Source organism: Columba livia, chromosome 1 (assembly GCF_036013475.1).
Source record: "Columba livia isolate bColLiv1 breed racing homer chromosome 1, bColLiv1.pat.W.v2, whole genome shotgun sequence".
Taxonomy (NCBI): domain Eukaryota; kingdom Metazoa; phylum Chordata; class Aves; order Columbiformes; family Columbidae; genus Columba; species Columba livia.
This window is the reverse complement of record NC_088602.1, coordinates 41209673-41234130: the sequence shown is the minus strand read 5'-3', so window position 1 is coordinate 41234130 and position 24458 is coordinate 41209673. Positions and strand designations below refer to the sequence as shown.

The 24458-nt window shown below is 39.0% G+C and overlaps 1 protein-coding gene across 8 annotated transcripts in view; it reads left to right on the top strand.

The window, feature by feature from the left end:
• The first annotated feature begins 7063 nt into the window (after positions 1–7063).
• PCDH9 (protocadherin 9) overlaps positions 7064–24458 on the top strand; it is a 676092-nt gene continuing 658697 nt past the window's right edge. For all 8 annotated transcript variants that reach the window (XM_065055272.1, XM_021286757.2, XM_065055271.1 and 5 more), the window contains exons 1-2: positions 7064–7686; positions 8899–12065. In XM_065055272.1, the coding sequence (XP_064911344.1) occupies positions 9030–12065 (3036 nt within the window). In that variant the 5' untranslated portion in view covers positions 7064–7686; positions 8899–9029. The remainder of the gene's footprint in view (positions 7687–8898; positions 12066–24458) is intronic.

The following is a 24458-nucleotide window of genomic DNA, read 5'->3' as shown; positions in this document are numbered from 1 at the left end:
CACATTCAAGCAATTCCTAATATTGCACTTTTTTTTTTTTTTTTCTTCTGATTCTAAGGTGTCCTTCCCAGGAGGGGTGATTTTTCTTGCTCATGCAACCCCAGTCTACCCAAGCCCGGTTTCTGGGAAGAGGGAGGTGAGTGCCCTGTTAGATTTTGCTGTGGACCACTGCAGCACCCTCCTGTCTCTGTTAGGACGAAAAGCAATCTAATCTACCTGTCTAGACAAGGCTTTGCTCTGGTCTGATCCCTCTCTTTGGTGTTGCTTGTGACATCCAGAAATTTGACAAGGAAAACAATTATTGATCAGTCTGAGGTGTGTTTTGCTGTGATAATTGTCTAAGCATGACTGAGTGATGCCCCTATAGATAGGTGCTTACTTATTTCCTGAGGCCTGTCGTCCTCAGAGCGACAGAAACATTGATAAGGAAGAGGACGAAATGACTAACTTTGATGGAGTTTGTGTTGAAACATCTGCTACTTGTCAACATGGGAGGCAGAGGAAGTGATTTATTAATAGTAAAAAAGAGACACCAATGAAACTCTCTGTCTTATTCTTCCTCTGTTTTCTGATTATGAATGCCCAGTAAATTCCCATTAAGAGAAAGTACCTCACTATCCATATTTTTTACTTATATTACAACTTAACAAATACATGATAACACATTATACTTTAATACAGAAACTCTCTGTCTTATTCTTCCTCTGTTTTCTGATTATGAATGCCCAGTAAATTCCCATTAAGAGAAAGTACCTCACTATCCATATTTTTTACTTATATTACAACTTAACAAATACATGATAACACATTATACTTTAAGACTTCAAGTAACTTCTTACTATTAGGCAACCTGGCCCATAAGTCACTGAATGGAACTGGGAAAATCTATGGAGAAGTCTAACCGTGGTTTTAGGGTCTCTTAGATTTCTTTTCTCTTGCCCAGAATCTAAATATTTTTAGGATATTGAACAGAGCATAAATGAATGCAAATGTGTTTGGTGACATTTCCTATTCCTTGAATGCATACTAAACACAAACCTGTAATTTCCCTCCATTGTTTTAATGAGAGGTTTTTCATTTGGATTAATCCTTTCTTTTGGGCCCAGTTCTGCGTGGGCACTCTGCAGAATTCTGGCTTCCACATCAAGAGGAGCTCCAGGAGGAATTAACCTACAGAAAGCCAAAATTACATCAAAGTACTTCTCCAGAATATGATGGCATGTACAAAGTTGGGGCACTGCTGCCCACAGGAGGAAGACATATACCTTCTCTTTCTCAGCTCTCGAGCCCTGAAGAATAAAAGGTTCTTTGAGTCACAGTGATGCCACTGGGGTGCAGAAAAGGGATGCGGTTCAGGAATCTGCACTCCTCCCTACAGTGCATTTGCATGGTAAATAGATGGGCATAATTTGCTCGATGAAAGGATGTAGCTGCTGTAATATTTCTGCCATCATATTGCAAAATGGACCACTCCCAAACTATAAAACCCTGAAACCTCAGATTCCTTGGTTTAACCAGAATGTTAAAAAAGCTAAAGTGTTAGAAATAAGAAGCAATTGTAACAGCACAATGCTTTTAAACATAAATTAGTAATCTGTCTGCCTGACTATCTGTAATTTAAAGAATGAAGATATGTCTATGTCAAATGAGTATTTTTTTTCCCCAGAGGACACAGAGTTTAATCAAGCTTCACTACCGTAGTAACCTTTTGTAAATGGTGAGGCATAACTGACATCAGCCATAGGACTGAAAAAGAGAAGATATTTAGGTTCAAATATGGATGTAAAGATGTCAATCTCACTAATGCACGTTACTGTGAGTATATATATTGATTTAAATTGAGCATTTTCTATTTTCTGTGCAAGCAAGGAGCAGGTCAGAAGTTGAAAGCAGAAAAACAAAGTAAATGCCTGAAGGAGGTCTCATTCCATGCTTTGGGTCTAATTCTGATCCTGTCAACATTGCATCAGCATAACTCCATCAATCAGATTTACGTTACCATTTTGATGGAAATGAAAATGCTTCAGTAAAGCTTTCATCAGATATTGTTTTGTCTGAAAACCTTTAAGACTGCCTTTCTTTTCCTGTCTTTTTCCTTCTCCCATTTTTAAACAATAAAGCATCAATAAGACAGGTTATTTGCGTGTCTTGGAATATTTTCACCCTACGCAAAAACATAGTGGTTGGAATCTGCTTCGGTATTCTGATTCATCAGCTACTTCCATTATAATAAATAACAAGAGGGTAGCAAAGATTTTTTTTTCTTTTTGTGCCACATGCAATCACATTTCTATTAAGTGGTCCAATAACTGCATTTTAAATGGTACTTGTTTATTATTCTCTTTTTGCCATAACCAAATTGATTTTTATTGTTTTACTATATAGTTACTAAAGCTCTGTGAGGGAGAAAAAACATCAACACTTTCAAGCAAACAATTCAAGTCTGTACATTAATCTGTACCTTTAAATAACCAGCAGTAATTAATGGGAGTTCGGCACCTTGCTGTATTGTACAGTGACACGGATTAAACACTGGCACTGCAAAATGCCAGTTTTCAGCTTGTGCATTTGTAGACCCTTCAGAGCCATGAACTGACATTTGCAATCTTTGTCAGTCAAAAAAAAAATGGCAAATTCAGTTAAATTTAGTTCTGCCATTCAAATGGAATAAAGGTCGTCACCTGTCCCTTTTGTGATTTGATTATCCAGGGACCGAGTTTATTTTCCTGAAGAAATACACATTAAAAGGGCCCGATCCTGCAACTATCGTCCTAGCCGAGCAGCTCGATTGGCTTGAATAATTCATCGTTAACTGACTTAGCTATTGCTGTTTATTTAAGAGCATAGATTAATATATAGTACTGAATTGTTTGCTTTTTTCCTACCTAGAGCTCTCACAACCAGTTTGAAAAATGATTAAATATATTTTGAAATTATAAAAATGAGCATATTAAATAAATAAAATTTATAATTCAATTACCTGGGGTTTTGAAATGCTGTAGTTACGTATGGTTTACATTTTGTAAAATATTTTTATTGACTTCATTTGAACTATTCATGTAAATAAAGACTCACGGTTCAATCCCTGCACACAAGTAGAGATGAAACTCTGAAGCTAGCTCCTGAAATCCAAACCAGCAGGTGTATAAAGTCCGGACAAAAGCAGCATGCTTGTAAGGAGAAATATGCTTGTAAAGATAAGCAGAAAACATGGGCTCCACAATCCTCTCCTTATGCTGCTCCTGCCTTTGTGGGATTCTTCTCATGTCTTCAGATATTCCCTGAAGTTCTAGGGGGTTAGAGAGATAAGCATCCCTTTTTGGCACCAGTACTTCTTATAAGAACTGGATTTCCCAAGGTTACCCTGAGACCTAATTGTGGCAGAAGCCCATGTCAAGGACAGGGCAATGCCGATGCTAGTTTGAGCAGAGCAAATGTCTGGGAAAGATCCCAGCAGAACTGGTGCCTTGGCCTTGAATGTTTCTTATTGGAGATGGGACCAAGGCTGTATTTGCTGATGATTTAAGCAACATTTAAGAAACAGGGCCTCCAGGGGTAATATTAAGGATTGCTAAATAGCTAACACATAAACTATTTGAACACACAAGTGCATGTTTATCACACATCTATTCAGTATGCTGGGCTGAAGGGGACATGCGATAGGGGCAGCATAAGCCAGTTTCTAGTGTTGCAATAAGATGGCATGAAGCAAAAGAGCTCGTTCATTAGCATATGAATCAGCTCTCCATAGAAAGTGGTAAAACTGCAGGAGAGGAAAAGCCATTTTGCTTTAATAATAACAGCCTGTAAGAGGCAATCCCAGGTACAAAATGATCAAGTGACCAGAGCCAGCTGAGTGAAGAATGATAGCATTTTATGCTCAACACTTCAAGATTAAAGTCTTTAGTTAGCTAAGCATAATGTGAATCAGTTTCATGTATAATGTATTGTGTAAGCCTGTAGCCAGTATGATACAATGTAAGCAATTCCATTTAGTGCAATTTGACTATAGCTAGTACAGAATAATTGGAGTCAGTTTCTAGCATGCTAGAATTCGAGTCAAATATGATATGGAAAAGAATTTGATACATAATAATATGGAGGAAAAGATAACGAGCAATGATGTGCATGAATAGTTAATATGCTATAATACAGAAGTCATTTTAATAGGTTATGATGTGATTAGGAGTCCAGTGTTCTTATACGCAGACAAAAGCCTAATACATCATGGTAAAGAAAGACTATTAAGGAACAGTATAAATAATAATACATAGTCACATTTGAGGAGAGTATAACGTCAAATGCTGTAGTTTTCTCAAAGATAAAAGCGAGCGAATAAACATTTACTGGAGGATAAAACATGGCTACTCAAGTGAACATGGGAAATGTTTCAGAGCAGTTCCTCCCATTTCAGAGGCAGCGAGACGCCGCACTGGGTGATTCTGACTTCTGCTCAGCCATTTCTATTCATTTTCTCCCATTATCAGACACAGTTGTGACAGTTTTAGCCCCTTTGGTACTCTGGGCCTCAATTTTACAATCTGTTGTGCAAACACAACAGTCTGAAGACCTGCCTCTTCCATGAGGTTAATAACGTGTGATTAGTTAAAGAACTATAGCATTTCAAAGTGAGAACATAAACATTAGCATGACAGAACCACACGTAAACATCTTCAGCTTTTGAAAATAGCTTCACAAAACCGAAAAAATATACTATTGTTGTGACTTGTGCCCATGTTGAGTTTAATCCCAAGTGTTACTAGTTCATTGAAATTTTTTTTTCTTCTTCCTAACTTTGCATGAGGCTAACGCTGTGTACATGAGAGGAGCTCATTTATGAACATGTGCTAATCAAGTTAAAGTCATCCCTGAGCAAACAGAAAACTATTCGGCTTAGCAATAAAGTTAAATAATTATTACCAGGCTATGTGATGTGACTACAATGTGACATTGAAATGACTATGGTGTGATTAGAATAAGAATGTTATACGTCTGTGATGTTACTAGAATGAGGCTATAAAACGTCTGTGATGCCATACTGCTGTGATATGACTAGTGTCAGGAAAAATGTGTGCATTATTAACGCATATATAAATACGCCGTATTTCAGAAGCAGACTGCATCACACAGAATGCTAGCAGTTCTAATTATCTTCTTTATTAATGGCTGTTCTGCTTTGTATTTTAAAAGAGGAGAAAACTGCATACTTAATTCATTCACAGAATTCTTTTTCTAAGTGGTTTGGCAGTAAGGTTGCTCCTTCATGTCACTTTCCTGACTTTCAATGCCAGGGCTCTAGCCATCCTTCCTGGGTTACATAATGATCATTTTTCTTAAACTATTATTAGATTCAGTTCCGTTTGCTACCATTACTTGATGTCATCAAAACCAGGATCAATTTTCTTCTGTGTGTGTCTGTAACAGGAGCCTTTTGGACACAAAGCGCAGCAAAACTAAAGAGTGTTTAATCTTGACACATCATGGGATTACAGGACATGCAATGTTCACATACACAGTGTCTGCATCCTTATGACTAGCAAGGAATTGTACATTTATCAGTATGTACCACAGAAAACCAAGGCATGCAGATTACTGACCTCTGACAGATACAAGCATCTTCCACCATTAGCTTACAGAGCATTGTATGTGCACATGCATACAGGAGTCTAAAGGTAGGAGCCTGCATCTGAAAACGTGAAATCTTCAAGGCAGGAACTCGGATCTTTAGCTGGTCACCACTATCAACTGAAAATGTCTAAATTATCTAGGTATAGTACCATGTACAGAAACAGTCAAATGCTGATGCTATCTTTGTTTCTTGTGTGCATATGTATTTGAAAGGTTTAACCAGAAACAGCAGCCAGTGTGGCCACGTACCTGGGCATACTAAATTGGATAGGTACTGTGTCATACAGCTTGCAAGTTCAAGCTGAGAAAAGCTAGCAATAAAATCACAGTCAAATGAAGGTTCATTCATGCTTTAGAAAACGTTGAAAAAGGCACTATATATAATGCACTATAATCACCTTCTTGTGACACTTTTGAGGTCACTCATATCGTAATACATTGGCATTTTATTACATTGTCTTCCAGGCATGTGATGCTTCTTTGTGGCTAGCTGGATAATTTACCTGTGTCATTTATGGGGAAGGAGAAATAATCACTTTTATTATTTATCAGACCACAGAGGGGAATGTTTTCCAGTTCAATGTTTAAGCATACAAAACACAAACCAGTAGAACTGCTCTCTCCTTCCTTTGGCAAGTATCTCGGCTGACCCTTCGGGAAGGGGAAGGAGAAAGGTGTGCAGGCGTAAATGGGAGCCGAGACAGGACTGGAGTCAGAGCTGCGTGAATTATAGATGAAAAGACATGTATAAAATATAAAGTCGAACCGTGCGGAGGAGGGCCGAGCCAGGGTGTTTCCTCCGGCGCTGCGCGGCGGTCCCGCCGCAGGCCGCGGAGGCTGCGCGGACATCAGCGCTCCGCGCCGGATCCGCCACCGCACCGCGGGCGGTGGCGCTTCCCGCTCCCCCGCGCAAGCCGGACGAGCGCGTTATGAGGCACACCGCCCCCCGCCCCCCCCCCCCCAAAAAAAAAACACCACAAACCCAACCCCACATCAAATCCTTCTCTTTCCGAATAACCCCAGAGCTACTCGCAACTCCGATGATCCTTCCTGCCCCTTTCTCCGCGCCCACCACAGCGTCCCCGACCCCTGCTGCGGCCGTCCCCGATCCTCCACTCCGGGGCGCTGCGCCCCCGCCCGCGGAGCGCGTGCCTGCCGGGGCCCCGCGACCCTCGCACCGCGCCTGCCCCCTTGCGCGCCTGTTCCCGTCCTGCCCCCCCCACGCCGTGGCTCCGCGCATCCCGCCTGACCCTTCCGCGCGGCGCGGAACCGCTGCGCCGCCCGGCCACCCCCGCCGCCCGGCCGGCCCGGGGAGCGACATGCCCGGCGGCCAATGCCAGGCCCGCGCTCCGCCATCCACCGCCCCCGCCGGCGCGGGCCAATGGGGTGCGGCGGGAGGGGGGGCTTAGCGTCGCTCACACCCTCCCTCTGGGCTTATTGAGAGTTATATCAAGAATTTCAGTTCAGAGAGAGAGAGAAAGAAGGAGAGAGCCTGTGTGAGGGAGAGAGGCTGAGAGGGAGGAGGGAGAGCGCCGTCGCTTCCTCCCGTCGCTAAAGCAATAACCTATTAGGATTTTTTTTAATTTTTTTTTTTTCTATCGCTAACTATCACCCCAGAGATAAAGAGGGAGAGAGAAGCACCGCCAGACCAACTCTTGTCATTTCCAGTCAGAAGTTGCAGACTTCATGTAGCTGGCTGTGCTCTGCTGAGAGAGGGATGGAAATTGTGTGCACTGCAGAGTGGAAAATACTCCCGATCTAAAGAAGTGCACCGGATTTTTGCTTGCTGTTTGTTTGGGTTGTTGCGTGCACGTTAAACGCCCGAAGGATCGCCGCTTAATAGAAATGAAACGCGGAGAGGATGACTAACGACAGAACTGTGAATTTGTTCCCTGGAGTTGCTAATTTGCCACCCCGAAGCAACACATATCTCAAGGAGGAAGCGTTTGCCTGCTGCTGATTTCTCCAAAACTGGTGATTTACCAGATGCATTGTGCTGTATCTGCTGGAACAGATCATTGCTTAGCTGCAGCAGATCGTCAAAGGTATACAACCAACGTAAGTGCAAAGTTACCCATACACTGTCATGCATTTCATTTAAAGAAAAAAAAAAAAGACAACATGCAGTATATTTATCTAGAGAAAGAAACAGTGTTTCGGATTCAATTGATGTTGGTGGCAAAGGCTCACCTACTCGCTGTCTCTGCATCCCTACCTGCATCACTCTGCTGGAAGTAATCACGGGCATCAGCTACCGTGCAGCTTAATGCAGATAAGATTAGTGCTTAGGGGCTGCCCGGTTCTGCCAAACTGTAGGTGCTTGGCAGCCTTGCACATGGATAATTCGCGGCTAGCAAAGCATGCAAACAGAAGCCTGTCTCTCTTTTTTTTTTTTTTTTTTTTTTCACCTGCATTATTGGTCTGCAGTATTTATGTGTGGCAGCTGCTAATAACATCCTGAAGGGAGATCAGTGTCAATGGGGATAGGCTGCACCTTTTTTTCTCCTCCCGGCATCAGAAAATATACTTCTCCCCCCCCATCTGTAAACATGCTGTCTGCTCCTAAGTTGCATTTGGAATTTCCAGATTCCTGGTTAAGACTGTGTTTAAAAACAAACAAATAAAGTTTAAGGTTATTAAGCAGAAGGAGAGATATCCAACATCTGGAGGGGAAACATTGAGTTGAGAGTGTAAGAAACTGTTAAGTCCTGTTATTGTCTCATCAGTTAACAGGGATGTGAAGTAGCCAGTGACGACTGCTGCAGCAGCAGCATGTCCGGGTGGTTATTTCCCAGTACGGTAGCTGTAGAGGGGAATGCAAGGCACAAGGAGCAGAGAAAAATCTGGTTAGCAAGAGCTAAAAAATATCTATGGAAGCAAACAACAAATTATATTTGGCAGCTGACATAGCAGTTAGAATCCAGAAGTAGTGCAGGAAGATTTTTTTGCTTGCACCAAATGACTGGGTGGAGGAGGGTAGAAGGGGAATGCACGTTACGGATTACACGGTGTACCAAGAATTTATTCAGAAAGTACGTGTCGAAACTGTGGCTACCCTTAATCCTGCAAGTAGTTATTTCCATTCTTGCTCTATGCAAATACAGCCAATGGGATATTGGTGCATTTGTCTGGAGGGATTGCTTGTAAAAGAGAGCAGTAGGAAAATGTACTGCTGCAAGTATGCATTGCAAAAACAAGTAGTAGTTGGAGATTGTGGATTTGTCATGCCTAAAAAACCAATAATGCTGTTCTGTGTGGTTGTGTTGACAGTGCTGTCTCCAAATAAGAAATGAGATGTAATGCATCCTGCAGTCCATGCATGCCTCCTCTTGCAAATTGTGCACCATTCCGTGGAAACCTTTAAGTCTTAAAATCTGGGAAAAAAGAATAAAAACATTATAATGGACCTGAGGGATTTTTGCCTGTTGACCGCTTTGATTGCCTGTTTAAGGCTGGATTCTGCTATAGCTCAAGAACTTATTTACACTATTAGAGAGGAGCTGCCTGAAAACGTACCCATAGGGAACATACCAAAGGACCTGAACATTTCTCACATCAATGCTGCCACAGGGACCAGTGCCAGCCTTGTCTACAGACTGGTATCTAAAGCAGGGGATGCCCCTCTGGTCAAAGTGTCCAGTACCACTGGGGAAATCTTTACGACATCTAACCGAATAGACAGAGAAAAACTCTGTGCTGGAGCTTCCTATGCAGACGAAAATGAGTGTTTCTTTGAACTTGAAGTTGTGATTCTCCCCAATGACTTTTTTAGGCTGATCAAAATAAAAATCATTGTAAAGGACACTAATGACAATGCACCTATGTTTCCATCCCCTGTCATCAATATCTCCATCCCAGAAAATACTCTGATCAACAGTCGCTTTCCAATCCCATCAGCAACAGATCCTGACACAGGTTTCAACAGCGTGCAGCACTATGAGTTGTTAAATGGACAGAGTGTCTTTGGACTGGATATTGTGGAAACTCCAGAAGGAGAGAAATGGCCTCAGCTGATTGTGCAACAGAACTTGGACAGAGAGCAAAAGGATACCTATGTGATGAAAATCAAAGTGGAGGATGGAGGTACCCCCCAGAAATCCAGCACAGCCATCCTGCAAGTCACAGTAAGTGATGTCAATGATAACAGGCCAGTATTTAAAGAGAGTCAAGTAGAGGTTCATATACCAGAGAATGCTCCTGTAGGCACTTCTGTAATTCAGCTTCATGCAACAGATGCTGATATAGGAAGCAATGCAGAAATCAGATATATTTTTGGTGCCCAAGTCGCCCCCGCAACCAAAAGATTTTTTGCTTTAAACAACACCACAGGGCTGATTACAGTTCAGAGGTCATTAGATCGAGAAGAGACTGCTATTCACAAAGTGACAGTGCTGGCTAGTGATGGTAGCTCTACACCAGCTCGGGCAACTGTCACCATCAATGTCACTGATGTAAATGATAACCCTCCTAACATAGACCTCAGGTACATAATAAGTCCCATCAATGGCACAGTGTACTTATCTGAGAAAGATCCTGTCAATACAAAGATTGCCCTAATTACAGTTTCAGATAAGGACACTGATGTGAACGGCAAAGTGATCTGTTTCATTGAGAGAGAGGTTCCCTTCCACTTGAAGGCGGTTTACGACAACCAGTATTTGTTGGAGACCTCTTCCTTGTTGGACTATGAGGGCACCAAAGAATTCAGCTTTAAAATTGTTGCTTCTGATTCTGGCAAGCCCAGTTTGAACCAGACTGCCCTGGTAAGAGTTAAACTGGAGGATGAAAATGACAACCCTCCGATTTTCAGCCAGCCTGTAATTGAGCTGTCAGTTGCTGAAAACAACCGTCGTGGTCTATACTTAACAACTATTAGTGCCACAGATGAAGACAGTGGGAAAAATGCAGACATTGTTTATCAGCTTGGCCCTAATGCCTCCTTTTTCGATCTGGATCGAAAGACAGGAGTTTTGACAGCCTCCAGGGTTTTTGACAGAGAAGAGCAGGAACGTTTCATTTTCACTGTTACAGCCCGAGACAATGGCACCCCTCCTTTGCAGAGTCAAGCAGCTGTAATTGTTACCGTGTTGGACGAAAATGACAACAGTCCCAAATTTACTCATAATCACTTCCAGTTTTTCGTATCAGAGAACTTACCAAAGTACAGCACAGTGGGGGTGATCACAGTGACCGATGCAGATGCTGGGGAAAATAAAGCAGTGACCCTTTCCATCCTGAATGACAATGAAAACTTTGTGCTGGATCCGTACTCTGGAGTTATAAAGTCCAATGTTTCTTTTGATCGAGAACAGCAGAGCTCCTACACCTTTGATGTTAAGGCAGTGGATGGAGGGCAACCTCCTCGCTCTTCTACAGCAAAAGTAACCATAAACGTAATGGATGTTAATGACAACAGCCCCGTTGTCATCTACCCGCCTTCCAATACTTCTTTTAAGCTGGTGCCACTCTCAGCAATTCCAGGATCGGTGGTAGCCGAAGTGTTTGCTGTGGATATAGACACTGGAATGAATGCCGAGCTTAAGTACACAATAGTAAGTGGAAATAACAAGGGTTTGTTTCGGATTGATCCAGTGACAGGTAATATCACTCTGGAAGAAAAACCGACTCCTAATGATGTGGGGCTTCATCGCTTAGTTGTCAACATAAGTGATTTGGGTTATCCCAAATCCCTGCATACTCTTGTGCTTGTATTTTTGTATGTAAATGATACTGCTGGAAATGCCTCTTATATTTATGACTTAATACGCAGGACTATGGAAACACCTTTAGACCGGAACATAGGGGACAGCAGCCAACCCTACCAAAACGAGGACTATCTCACAATCATGATCGCCATTGTGGCAGGTGCCATGGTTGTCATAGTTGTGATATTTGTCACAGTTCTCGTTCGCTGTCGACACGCATCCAGATTCAAAGCCGCCCAGAGGAGCAAGCAAGGTGCTGAGTGGATGTCTCCCAATCAGGAGAACAAGCAAAACAAGAAAAAGAAAAGGAAGAAAAGGAAATCTCCAAAGAGTTCTCTTTTGAACTTTGTGACCATTGAGGAGTCCAAACCTGATGATGCAGTTCATGAACCTATCAACGGGACAATAAGCCTTCCAGCAGAGCTGGAGGAGCAGAGTATAGGAAGATTTGATTGGGGCACAGCACCACCAACAACCTTTAAGCCTAACAGTCCTGATCTTGCCAAGCATTACAAATCTGCCTCTCCGCAGTCTGCTTTTCATCTCAAACCTGACACTCCAGTTTCAGTGAAAAAGCACCATGTGATTCAGGAGCTCCCGTTGGACAACACCTTTGTTGGTGGTTGTGACACCCTTTCCAAACGCTCTTCCACTAGTTCAGATCACTTCAGTGCCTCAGAGTGCAGTTCCCAAGGAGGCTTCAAGACAAAGGGCCCCTTACACACCAGACAGGTAAATGAGCACTTTTACTGGTCTATAAGTACTGCATACAAGTGCCCGATCAACCAGTATTAAAAGTGCCACTACGCTGTGGGGTTTTGTGTTTTTTTTTTTTTTTTTTTTTTATTATTATTTTTTTTTGTTTCAGTCTGATTTAATTTAGTTATATTACAGGGGGGAACAAAAAAAAAAAAAAAAGAAAAAAAAGAGAAAAAAACATAAAACAAACAAAAAAAACCCACCTTGATCATTTACATGGGGCTTAACCATGCATTTGTGAAATGCCTCTGATACTTTGGGTTTTGAAGAATACTGATTGTTAAAGGACTGTTATGCATCCAAGTATGTACACATGCGCATAAAAAAAGCTGAAAAAGAACAACTTTTTTTTTTTCTCCCCAGTATTTGACCATTCAAATGTAAAAGTTATTGAAGAAGAAAAACTGTTTTTTATATGCCAAATTTCAGTTAGAAAACTTGACTCTTTCAAGACTGAAGGGATGTGTACATTCAGTTTCAAATTTTGAAGTGAGTTGGCTTGAATTTCTTTTATAGTTCAAGCTGATTTGGAACCGTGTTAAGTTAGTGTTACTTTAGGAGTTTTTTTTTCCCTAACAAAGACAGACAAATTTCCAGGCTACTTCATCTGTGAAGCACATGGTTTGTTGGTAGGGTATAACTAAGCCATACGGAAGTCTTCCTCTATTTCGAGTTCAAAATGATTTTGTTGTAATAGATTAAAGTTGTTATTGCATAGATAGTTTGTTGCATATTTTTAAAAATGGCCAAAGCATACTTTTGAAAGGAATGCGTTCTCTGACTACATCTGAATTATGCAGAAAAAAAAAAAATATCAGCCCATTGTAAATATTTTCTCATCTTAGTAATGCATAAGTGATCTGTCATAACTCATTTTAAACTGTGAAATGCGCCATATGAAGAGGGATTAGGAGGCTGAGAAACTCATATTTCAACCAAATCCAGCATTAGGTTTTCTTAGGCCTAATAATTCCTTGCTAATAAAGATTTAAATGCGGCGCTGTCTTAATTTATTTTCGTTGGTGTTCGTCTTGTCGCCAGTGCCCCCCGGTGTGCGCGCAGCCTGTAGATGGCGCTGAGGCACCGCGGCGCTGCCGCTGGACCGCGGCCAGCCCTGCAGTGGCTCGGAGGAGCTGGTTTGGGCGGGGGGGGAGGGAAGGATCAAGCTGATATTACATCCAAAGAACCTTTTATTTAATGGTAGTTGCGCTAGAGCGGTCAGTAGTTAAGTTCGCGCGTTCGCAGGGCAGCTTCCTTTAGTGCTTCGCTTCCGCTGCACCAACTTTTGTAGGTGTTGGGAGTCACATTCATATTCTTGCTTGTACTGTACCCTCCAACTGATGGTGATTTGTCTGAATTTATTAGGGATATGAATCCTAGAGAATCAAGTGAGACACATTTAGGCTTGTCTTTGCAAAAAGATTTTGACAGTAGCTAAGTTTAGGATAAAGTCATCCTCTTGCTGTTGCATTAACCTTATCCAAGATGAATGTGATGTTCCCAGAATTGTGTCTTTACTTTGGGTGTCTGTAAGGTGTCACACTAACAAGATGCTAAGAGTAAAACAAGCTCTTTTGAGGCAGTTCTGCTAAAGTAACTGCTCTAAAACAGTTCCTACTTACAACGAGACATTGAAAACATCGCAGAAGGTTCTCACAAAACCTTAATCTTATCTAAGGACTTTAAGGAAGAGTATACTCTTAAGAGCCGTCTTCAGGCTGTTACACAGCACCATATACATACTGTCAGCATAAGTTAAAAAAGAAACAATAAAAAAACAACAACAACAACAACAAATTTATATAAGTACTCTGCATAGTCTGTGGTTACTCGGCTGAAGTTTTCTCCCCAACTTTACTTACAAAATGTAACACCCTCAACCCACACATTCTTTTTCTGTTCTGAGATGTTAATATAGCTTAAATTAGCTTTCCAAACTCTGTTAGGAAACTCAGATTTAATCCCCTGCAGCACCTAGAAGCAGTTAAAACCCCCCAAAATTATTTACCTGACAGAACGTATAAACTCTACACAGTGAAATTGAATATGAGGGGGAAAAAAAAAAGGCAAAACCCACAAACAAACACAAAAAAAAAACCCTCCAAAAAAACAAAACCAAAACCAACAAAAACTACTGGCAGTATTTTCAGATTTATTTGTGTTCATTATAGTAAATATGCTAGTTTCAGTTTAATAATGATATCAGTCATTATACCTGTATATGGACCTGATTCCAATTCCACTGAAGTCTTACTGAATCCTTTGGAAGTTAGTAGATACTCATGTGATTTGAATCACTCCCTGCAAAATTTGCAATATCATATGTAACTGAAAATATAACTCTTTCTTAGGTAGACAGGTATCTGACCTGAGTTTGTGTATTTTTACTCTGTGGGGAAGGAGACAGAGTATTTTTCTGTTCTAAATGACGAGTGTTACAGGACGTAACCTTTTCATGCCCCCTTGTTTCTTTTGGCTGGAGGAGTACAACCGGCAATGGAAGTAATCATTAGTAGCTTTCCTATTATTCTGTCTGTGGTTCCTGAAATTTGGATGCATTTTAGATAATAGTCCTTGGCATGGGGGTTAAATAGACTTTCAAAGCTCTTTTTTTTTTAATAGATTTCTTATAGAGTATGGCCTTCGAGCAAAGTATTCACACTTAATCTTGCTGAATAAGTAGTGTGTGCTAATGCCATACTGTCTGAAAAACATTTTTAAAAATACCTTTAAGAAGATATACTTAGTTCTGTGCCACCGTACTGTTTTCCTGAGGTTTAACATAATTACTTTCTCTGTACCTGAAGTTAGAAGTTGTATTAAGTTACCTATATATTTGCCAAGTTTTTTCTTTCTGTGGTTTGTAAAGGGTGTGGGAACTGTTGTGGAGGATGTTACCACAGGGAAAGAAGTAATATAAGATTAATATACATCTAAGAATTACTAGCGTCCTCCGTTTTTACTTATAGCTTCTTTCAGTCCAAGGCAAATACACATGCAATGTATCTTGCAGATACATTAATATTAATAGAGAGCTGAGACTTAAGTCCCCACTTGGACTTCATTCAAGCAAAATCCTGTCACTTTGAATGGGAACTTGACCCTAGGAATCAGTTAGAACTGGGTTCTAAGTCAGGAAGCTTTTAGAATTCAAAAATAGATTGTTCCATTCAAATTTATTAATATTTATTTTTTTTTTTTACTGGGCAACTTCTGTGCAATCATCAATAAATTTAGTGAAAATTCTGCGATTAATTCTTGACATGTCACTTTGAATTGCACAGGCTGATGTTTCAGAAGTACCCAGTATTTAATAAAAACCAAAGCCTTCTTCAAGTGCCTATCTTGCAGTAAACCTGGTGGATGCTCTGAAAAGAGCATTTTTGAATACTTGAACTTGGGATTGTTCTAAATGCTAATTCACATAATTAGTAGTATGGAAAGGATGTTGCACACCACCAGCTTCTATAGCTAAGCTTCCAAAATCAGTGTTATGACTCATAAAGAATACTGAAATCTATGCAGGCTTCTCAATCAGTGTTCTTTTCAGTATTTGATTGAACTTTAAAATGCGCTTCAAATTAGTAAGTTTCTACACCAAACAGCTACATAGAAATATAGTAGAAGACGACATGTTGTATTCTTCTGTGTGAAAGACCTCTTATAAAAAGCAAATAAACAGAGGAAAAAACTCCTACTCAGTGTCATTAGCTTAACAATAGATCAAGTAATAAAAGAAATTATGGCAAATTTACCGTGGTTATCCCAGTTTTAAATTATAACAACTTCGATTAACTAGATTTGAAGTACAGCAATGACAAATAACACAGGTTTAAAAAATATGTATCACTATGGGTTATGGGCAAAACCTTCAGTCTTCATTCCTAATCAAATAGCATTTAGGCATGTGTTTAACTTTCATTTAAAGTGGTGGGACTGAAGCAGATCCTTAGAGTCCAAATGTTCAGATGTTATTCTCAAGAAAGACAGCTGTAAGCACACTCTAAGCACTTTTCTGAATCAAGTTGTTAATTTATAAATTTTGGAAATGTGCAGGGTTCTAGTAGATTCAGGAAAGCTAAATATATGTTAACTCTGTCCTTTTATTTCTGTGCTCTGTTGGCAGAAATCAAGGATTTGGGGCTTGACTGACACATTAAATGCATTCCATGCTAAGGTATATTTTTAATCATGAAATCAATAACATAAGCTCTATGGAGCTTGCTTTACTCCTTTTTCGGTCAATGGACTTCTTGCCTGATCAAGGAATGAGTAGCCAGGCTCCCCCTGATCAATGCACACCACTTAAGCTTTCTGTGACAAATGTAATTGATGTTATCTTACTCTGAGGTGTTTAAATTTGTTAACTTTAGGATTTATGTAAGAGAAAAGAAAAGCTGAAAACATCAATGATTCTTAATTTGATATGCTGAGAGTGGCAATTTCAAGGTGCATAGGCTGATGGAAATCTGCATTGGAACAGCAGTGCAGAGTCTACGTCACCTGCAAATATTAAAATTCTGTAACCATCACATTCCATAATTCTGTGTGCGATATTATTTTTTAGTGGCCTTGTTTTACCTCTTAGTATAAAAAAATAAAATTCCATTGTTTCTTTTTTATGCTTAACTTGTTTTATATGTTATCATGGATATTAGTCTTGTGTGAGATTAGTCACCTGGGAAAACATCTGCATGTAAAATTCAATTGGTTTTTAGCTCTATGTATTTATATATCTACAACTATACTAAAATATTAGAAATCATAAAAATGTACAGTGTATTTTTTCTATCCTTGTATAACTGAAAAATAGGTTAACGGATTTTGCTCAACTGTCTAAAGAAATTCATCTTTGAGCTGAGACCAAGCATGGAAAATTTCAGCTGAAAAGAAGAATTTTTCAGAAAGTTAAGAGCATGTGAAAACTGAGGGTTATAATGGAATTCTGAACATAACCCTAAGCTATAATACCATTTTCAACAGTGACAGTAGAAATGCTAAACTAGAGTAGGGAACATTTTATGTGTACAGATCCAGACAATAAAAGCTTAGCAAGTTTCATTTCTTTTTTAAAGTTTCCCATGCAAAAGATTTTTATCAGAATCTTTGTTGTCTCATCTGTCCTGAATGTGCAAAGCCAAAGTTTCACAAACATTAATAAAAGTGTGACACACACGGGAGCGAGAACCAGTTCCTCAGAGTTTAATGGTATTGGAATGTTGTGATTCTGTTCTTTTGTATATAGGAACAAGAAGGGATCTTTTTAGTTTCCATTTCAGATTTTCACTTCCAAAGAATCTGTTCTTCTAGCACAGCAAAACCGTATCAGCCACACTTTATTGACAGCAATTTTATTGTAGCTAGGGGCTTACAGTAAGCTGTTTATTGCTGTTCCCTAACTCGGTTGACAGCAATTGGGGAATTAATTTTCTTGCCCCTGATGTGCTTTCTTGGGTATAAACAACAGATGTTTAAGATATGAAAACTGTGACCCATTTACATTCAGCAATTCTTTATGGGCACAGTGTACCTGTTTGAAGTGAAGGTTTCAAGTCCTAAGTAAGGTTGCTTCATAAGTTCTAGGATTCGTATTTTTGCAGTACAAGTGTTCATCTATACATATTCTATACAAGGGCAGGTACATAATATCTAATCAACCAATCCTCATCTAGGCAAATTCAGTTCAAGTATAGCTGAGTTCAAGTTTCAGGAGATGCTTTATCTTCTTACTCTAGCATTTAATTGTAGGGAACATACAGAATGTAACTGGTGAAATAGCTGTATTCTGAAAGATTTAACAAGAATTGCAGGTGATACTTGAATTCTTGGTATCATTTCTCCCACAAATTACCACAGTGGTCTCTTAATCTATAGCCAGAATGTTCAAGTACAGCCATCTCACATACACTCTGTAATGCCCATATCTTTGCTGGAGGAAAAAAATATCACACACACAAAATCATACATTACTTTGATCTTCTTTTATTTATGTTTTGACTAGCCTATGATGGAATGACCAGCCTATGGTGGAATGTATGTAAAATGAGTTATCCCAATAGACTGATGTAGCCATTTAATCAATTTATTTCTGGTTTACACAAGATAACATTCAATTGACTGCAAAAAGATTACCCAGACTGTACATACGAAATGAATGGATGCTATCGTGTTTTACTTCTGTATAGGGGTAGGGAGGCATCTTCTGTTCATTTGCATTGGCATCTTTCAGCAAGATATTTGCAACATAAGAGGCTTTAGTATATTACCTACCTGAGATTTTAAGTGCTTGTCTGAATATAAAATGCATATCATCCTAACTGTTCTTTTTAATTAGAGTATCATATTAAAAATTTCTTCTAATATAGTTGCAATAATTTTGTTGTAATGGATTGTGTTCTAGTGAGCTATAAACTCTGTCTGGAAACAAAAATAACCATTACTGACAGAAGACACCTTAAATTGGTATTACTGCACTATTACATTGGTTGTGCTATTATGAAAACTTCAAATAAATAAATGAAATTGCTTTGTATAGCAGCATTGTTGTAGTTACACAAAACCACATGTAGATTATTCCTAGGGCCTAAGGATTTACAGAAGCATTAGGGCCATTATAATAAAAACCTTACTAAAAAAATCTGGAGTTTCATATCTTGGAAAGATTTATCCTGTGTTCTCTATTTAGTTTTCAGGTTTGTGAGTACTATGAATTATGTGTGATAATACAGAGAAAGGTGGTTAACAATCTGATTTGTAGGCACACTTGAGTTATCCAAACAGTACCAGTCTCAAAAATTACCCATTCTTTGTTTCTTCTTGTTGTTTCTTTGGCAGTCAGTGAGTTGTGGGGGATATTTGTTTTAAAGTCTTGGCATGGGTTGTCCTCTATCTTCTGTTACACAGAGGGAAAACTGAGTAATTCAGCACTTGTCAGGATTTGTTTGTGTGTAGTTTCTGAAGTTAGAGTTTTATAGTTAGAAATTTGCCATTTCTTTTGCAAAATGCCACACTGATTTTTTTTGTGCACAAATATTAATTTTTTTTTGGAAGTTGTTCTTGCTACAAGAGGAAAAAAAGGAACCCTTTCTTAGAGTAGCAGTTCAACATTTGAAGCTAAATCCAAACTGGGGTAAATCTGCTGATTTACACCATCTGCAGCTCTTCCTGATGTTAACTTCTTTATAAAAGCAATAGGATGACTTTGAGATAATATTTCCAACATCTAAAAAATATGTAAAATTAATCGTGAGTCAAGTGAATTAAAAATAATTTTATTTTGAGGTGAATTTGACAAAAATGTGGAGGATCAGCTGTCAGATATTTCTTCCTTTCTTTGTTTCTTCCCCCAGGTTTGCAGAAACAAGATCCAGGTAGAATTTTAAAAGAGTAACCTCTCCCCACTCTAAAAAATTAAATTGCATGTGCTCACTGGCTGATAGCTGAAAGAGGATACCTATTGATATTGAGTAATAAAACTCTTAGTAGCCTTGAACTGATATTCATCCATTCTCCCTCATTCTTTCCAGCCAAATAAAGTGTTAGATACAATTGCTTTCATTAGTAATTTTGCAGGCTATTCCTAGTACCTCCTATGTTTTCATGTGTTACTAGTAAGAAAACTCTGTAATTGGCTTTCTTAATTGTTCAAAAATGTTCAATTTCTGCCTATACAATATTTTTGATCAAATAAGCTACTTTAGCTTGTGCCTTTTATGGTCATATAAAACCATGTTTTAGTCGTGAATGGTATTTGCCGTTCTAATAGCCTCTGGTTGAGTGGTAGCTAGAAGTAATATCTTTTAAATGCCTAAAGCTGATAGATGCAAATTTCTGTCTCATAATCTGTACTCCTTCAAAACACAAGAGTTTGTGGATGCAATCATGTTCCTGATGTAAAGGGATCTGCACGATACATGTTTTCATATATGACCTATATGTCAGGTTATGATAGAGAGTGTTCACTCAGATTACTTAAGAGAAATTAAAAGGGTTTGCTACTGAACTTCATGGTGGAATACTTTCACCACTGAGGTTTATGTGAGTCTCTGTCTTCTCCTCTAGTATTTTTAGGAAGAAGTTTTGATAAAAGTTTTCTTTTACAGGAGGGGATCTAGGAGCTCCAGAAAAGGGTGCAGACCAGTAAATTTTGATTTAATAGAACACCTCCTTCTTGCATAGAATAAGATGCAGAGCCTGAAGGAGAGTGATATTCAACCCCTGGTTTTAGTAGCTTTCCATTCAGTGGGCTAGGTTTTGGGAATACTGTTGTTGTGACAGTCTGTCTACTTGAGGCATGGAATGAATATATCTGAACATTATAGTTGCTTCAGGTGCTCAATTTCTGATTGTGGATCTAGCTCAATTTCTGCAAATGATGTTCACAAAAAGTATAATTTGTGTAATTTTCAACAGTATACTTAGCTGGTAGTGCCTGTGAACACAATACCTGATTTTGCTTCTGTTGACATTATGGTGGGATTCATCTTGTCTGACTTCTAATTGCATGTCAAATCTAATCTGCCTCACTGAGTTAACAATTTACTCCTCCCTAAAGAAAATATGCTGGTTTAAAGTAGTTGCGAAAGCTGATGGATACAGTTGGATGAGATGCACCCCACACCAGTGAAGAGTATGATCGAGTGTGATCCATACACTTCACCAGTGAACAGCGTGATCCAGTCCAGTTTTCTCACTGAAGTTGAGAGAAGAGTTTTAAGGGTATGTATTTCTTTAAGTACAGGTATTGTTCGAATAGTTTCCATGCACACAAAAGTGTATAATGTGCATAGCTGCCTTTGGGGAGGCTTCTTTAGATTATGGCTCAAAATCAAAGACTCCCAAATCAACAGAAATACTTTTTTTTTTTTTATTAAATTGTTATCTGGCCATTCATGTAGCTGTCTATTCTAGGAAGATGCTGCAATGAGACGCCAGTTATGTTGTTTTGGTGCTGTGCTGAGTATTTCTGGTTTTCCTCAGCGCTGAATGTTCCTTGATACCTCATTCTCTGAGTGTGAGTAGAGAAAAAGGCAGTTGTAAACTTTTGATCTCTATCTTCAGTTATATCTGGCTGTTCATATTATAGTGTAAAAATACTTCTTTTACTTCTCTGTTTTAGACATGTGTCTGTAGCAGTATGAATTTTCAGTCACTTGTCAGATTGTTTCACTTTCACCATTTTAAAATACAGGTCAAAATATCAGTGAAGTGCTAGTGTTACCAGTAAGAGAATTTGAAATTGCCTTCAGTTTGTGACAACAGGACCCTGAAACATGGATCACATTGAAGTCTGCGGCATCCAGAGCAGCAGGAGGTAGACTATGCACCAATAGCAAAGCCCTAGTCATCTTACATATTTTTAACAACTGCCAAATAAATAAAAAAATAAATGAAATCTGCATCTGTCTGAGGACAGTAAACCTTGCCTGTTGAAATGTACTCTCTCCCCTGTGCAGGGGATGGACTTTCCTATTTGAGATTTCATCAGTTTCATTTCAGAAAGCTGTTACATCTGTCAAACATTTCAGTTTGAAATGAACACCTGAATTTTTTACCTTCATATGCTACAAGAGCATGAGGTTGTCAATAGGCAGAAAGACAAAATGAGACAAGATAGGTGACCCGCTACTATGATTGGCATTTTATTTTTATTTTACAACCCCTTTTTCCCCAAACTGCAGTGACTTGAAAATGACAATGCTTGCCTGTGCTGTGGAAACAGATGAGAAGCATGGATATAGCATAAGGAAGCCCCTCTTGGTTCACACTGATCCTGTTTGTCTTGACTTCTGATGGCCATACCGTTCAGTGTATTGGTACAGGCCAGGTGGGCAATGAAGCTGTATGTGACCATCGCTATGAATTGTGTGAATGTCAGTCATGTGTGAATGATATGAAAATATGTTGTATGAATGAGATTTAAATACACTTACTTTTGCTTTTCTTAATTCTTGCTATAGAATTAATACATTGCAACAAACTTCATGCAGTCCATAATACTCAACCAGTAGTGCAGGACCACTTCTGGGTGGGCTGTGTAGGCTTACAAAACACCTCTAGGCAAAGGTGTGGTCCAGAGCCTTCAGCAAGTAATTTGAATCTTGTAGCATTTTAGGGTTTGTAATCTGCTTTGCTGATTATAAATCTGAACTTTTGTTTCTTAATGTGATTTTTCAAAATCTGGACTAAGAAAATGTCAAAATGGTAGGTGCTTTTCATGAGTTTTAAGAAGCTGCACTTCTGTGTTTCTGTGATGTGTCTGTTGATAGCATCCCTGCTGACCATCTCTGGATTTCATTATTACTCAGCTTTGCCCAAATCTAGGCTTAGGTCTTCTATGCTTTAGCAATTAGTTAAGAAATATTCTAATCTGTCACAGAGTACCAAGAAACCTAAGGCTTCTGGAATATTTTAGTCTTCAAGCTTCTATTATAAATTATAAGAAAAAAAGCATCATTTGGCTGATGCTTAAATACATCTCTTTTATAATGAGGTAGTGTCACTGCCCTTTCTTATTTCTCTTTTTAAAATCCTCTTTCATTCTCTGAGCATGCTTATTTTTGTAAAACATATGTCTACACATACTAGAAATCTGAGATTTACCCTCAAATTAATACTATCACAGTAGAGAAGTAGCATGTTTTGGGCACGATCTGTTGTAGCACACCCAACTCGTAACCACACATTGCTGCAGGTAAGAACGTGTAATAAACCAACTGGCTTCATTAAGATTCAAAACTTGGAAGCATATCTGCAGAGAAGCATAATACAGGAAGTAAAACACTTTCTAAACCAGATAGATACTTGCTTTGATTTGTTCCAGTAGATTTAAAAGTATCAAATTAGAATGAATTACAGTAATTAATACAAATCTGAGAAGAAAATCTGTTCCTGCAATATGTAACACATATTTTCCCTCTAAAGCTTGGTGGCATACTACATTTGGATTGCAAAACTGATCTAAAGGTTTGGCAGAGGAGAAATTAGGGCCTAGCTTCATAACTGTGGTTTTGCAGAGATGTTAGCTGGGACAGATCCTTCTGCTTATAGCTGGAATTGAGGGAGTAAAAGTATCTGGCCCTAAGCTGACTGTCAAAATTGGAAGTATTTTTAACCTAGTGGGCTTGTAAGTACTAAAAACAGGTATAGGATGAAAAGAGATGGCTGTTTTTGTAGTGTTATGCACTTGCATGTCAATACCGACCAAGTCTGATTCACTCGTAACTGATATTATATAGGCAACCTACATGTGCATTATGGGAGAGTGAAACTAGTTTTGTATGGTATAATGGCTTCTATGAATCGTTTTTCTTCAGAGAAGTTAACATCTATATTATAGACACACACAACCAGAATCCTCTGTACCTGTCTTCACCTACAGCTGCTGGAGTACTGTGCAATGCTGTAGCACCATCTAGCCTGCTGGATTTCACCAGCTATTTTTGTAGCCATCCTGATCTGTCATAGTTAAACCAGATAGAATAAATAATTCTTTAATATATGTTTTGCTTGCTTGCTTTTCTTTTATAAGATTGTTCATACTTTTCTCACAGATGGCATAATGCATTCACAATTTATAATAGGTGTGGTATCTCACTGAGACTTATGATAGAAAATTGATTCTGAAAACAACAGCAAAAAATGTAAATCATGAAGCAGAGCAGTAGAGATTGCAACTCAGTGACTGGATAGTGCTTCTTGAATTCAGCAATTTGAATGGGAGACTGGGATGAGAGATGAAAACATTCATGTATCTTTACATTTCAAAATGGTTAAAAGCTCAGCATGGATGTCTGGACTTGTAGGAAAACTTATTCTTTTAATAGGAAAGCTGGCAGTGCTGCTGTGATATACAGAATGTCAGTGATCCTTGAGTCTACTTGTTTAAAGCAGCATGCTGAGCACTTTTCAGCAGAGCAGTTTCATGCAATGCCTACTAAGACGCTTTATAGATGGTGCAGATCAGCGCCAGACAAAGTACTTCTTGTTGCTATTTATGATTTTTATCTGTCATAAATATGTCACAGAAGTAATTCCTGATTTCAGAACTTTGATTCTTTGGATCAATGTTGACCACATTAAAAAATATTCTGCATGTCCTATCTCGCACTTGGTATTTTTTAACATTTTCTTGTCCTACTGCTAAATACAAGCCCAGCTCATATTGAGTATTGTTGAAGTTCATTTTAGGAAGCCTCTAGCTACTGAAGAGTGTTATATCTTACTTCCTGCTGTCCTCTGTAAAGATAGTTGGGGGTCAGGAGGGCCCTCTTCGCTATGTGCTCCTGACATGTGGAGTCTGATAGGAATGCTGTGATAGCACCTTCAATTAAAAGCCATAGGCAACAAGCATAATGAAGAGAGTCC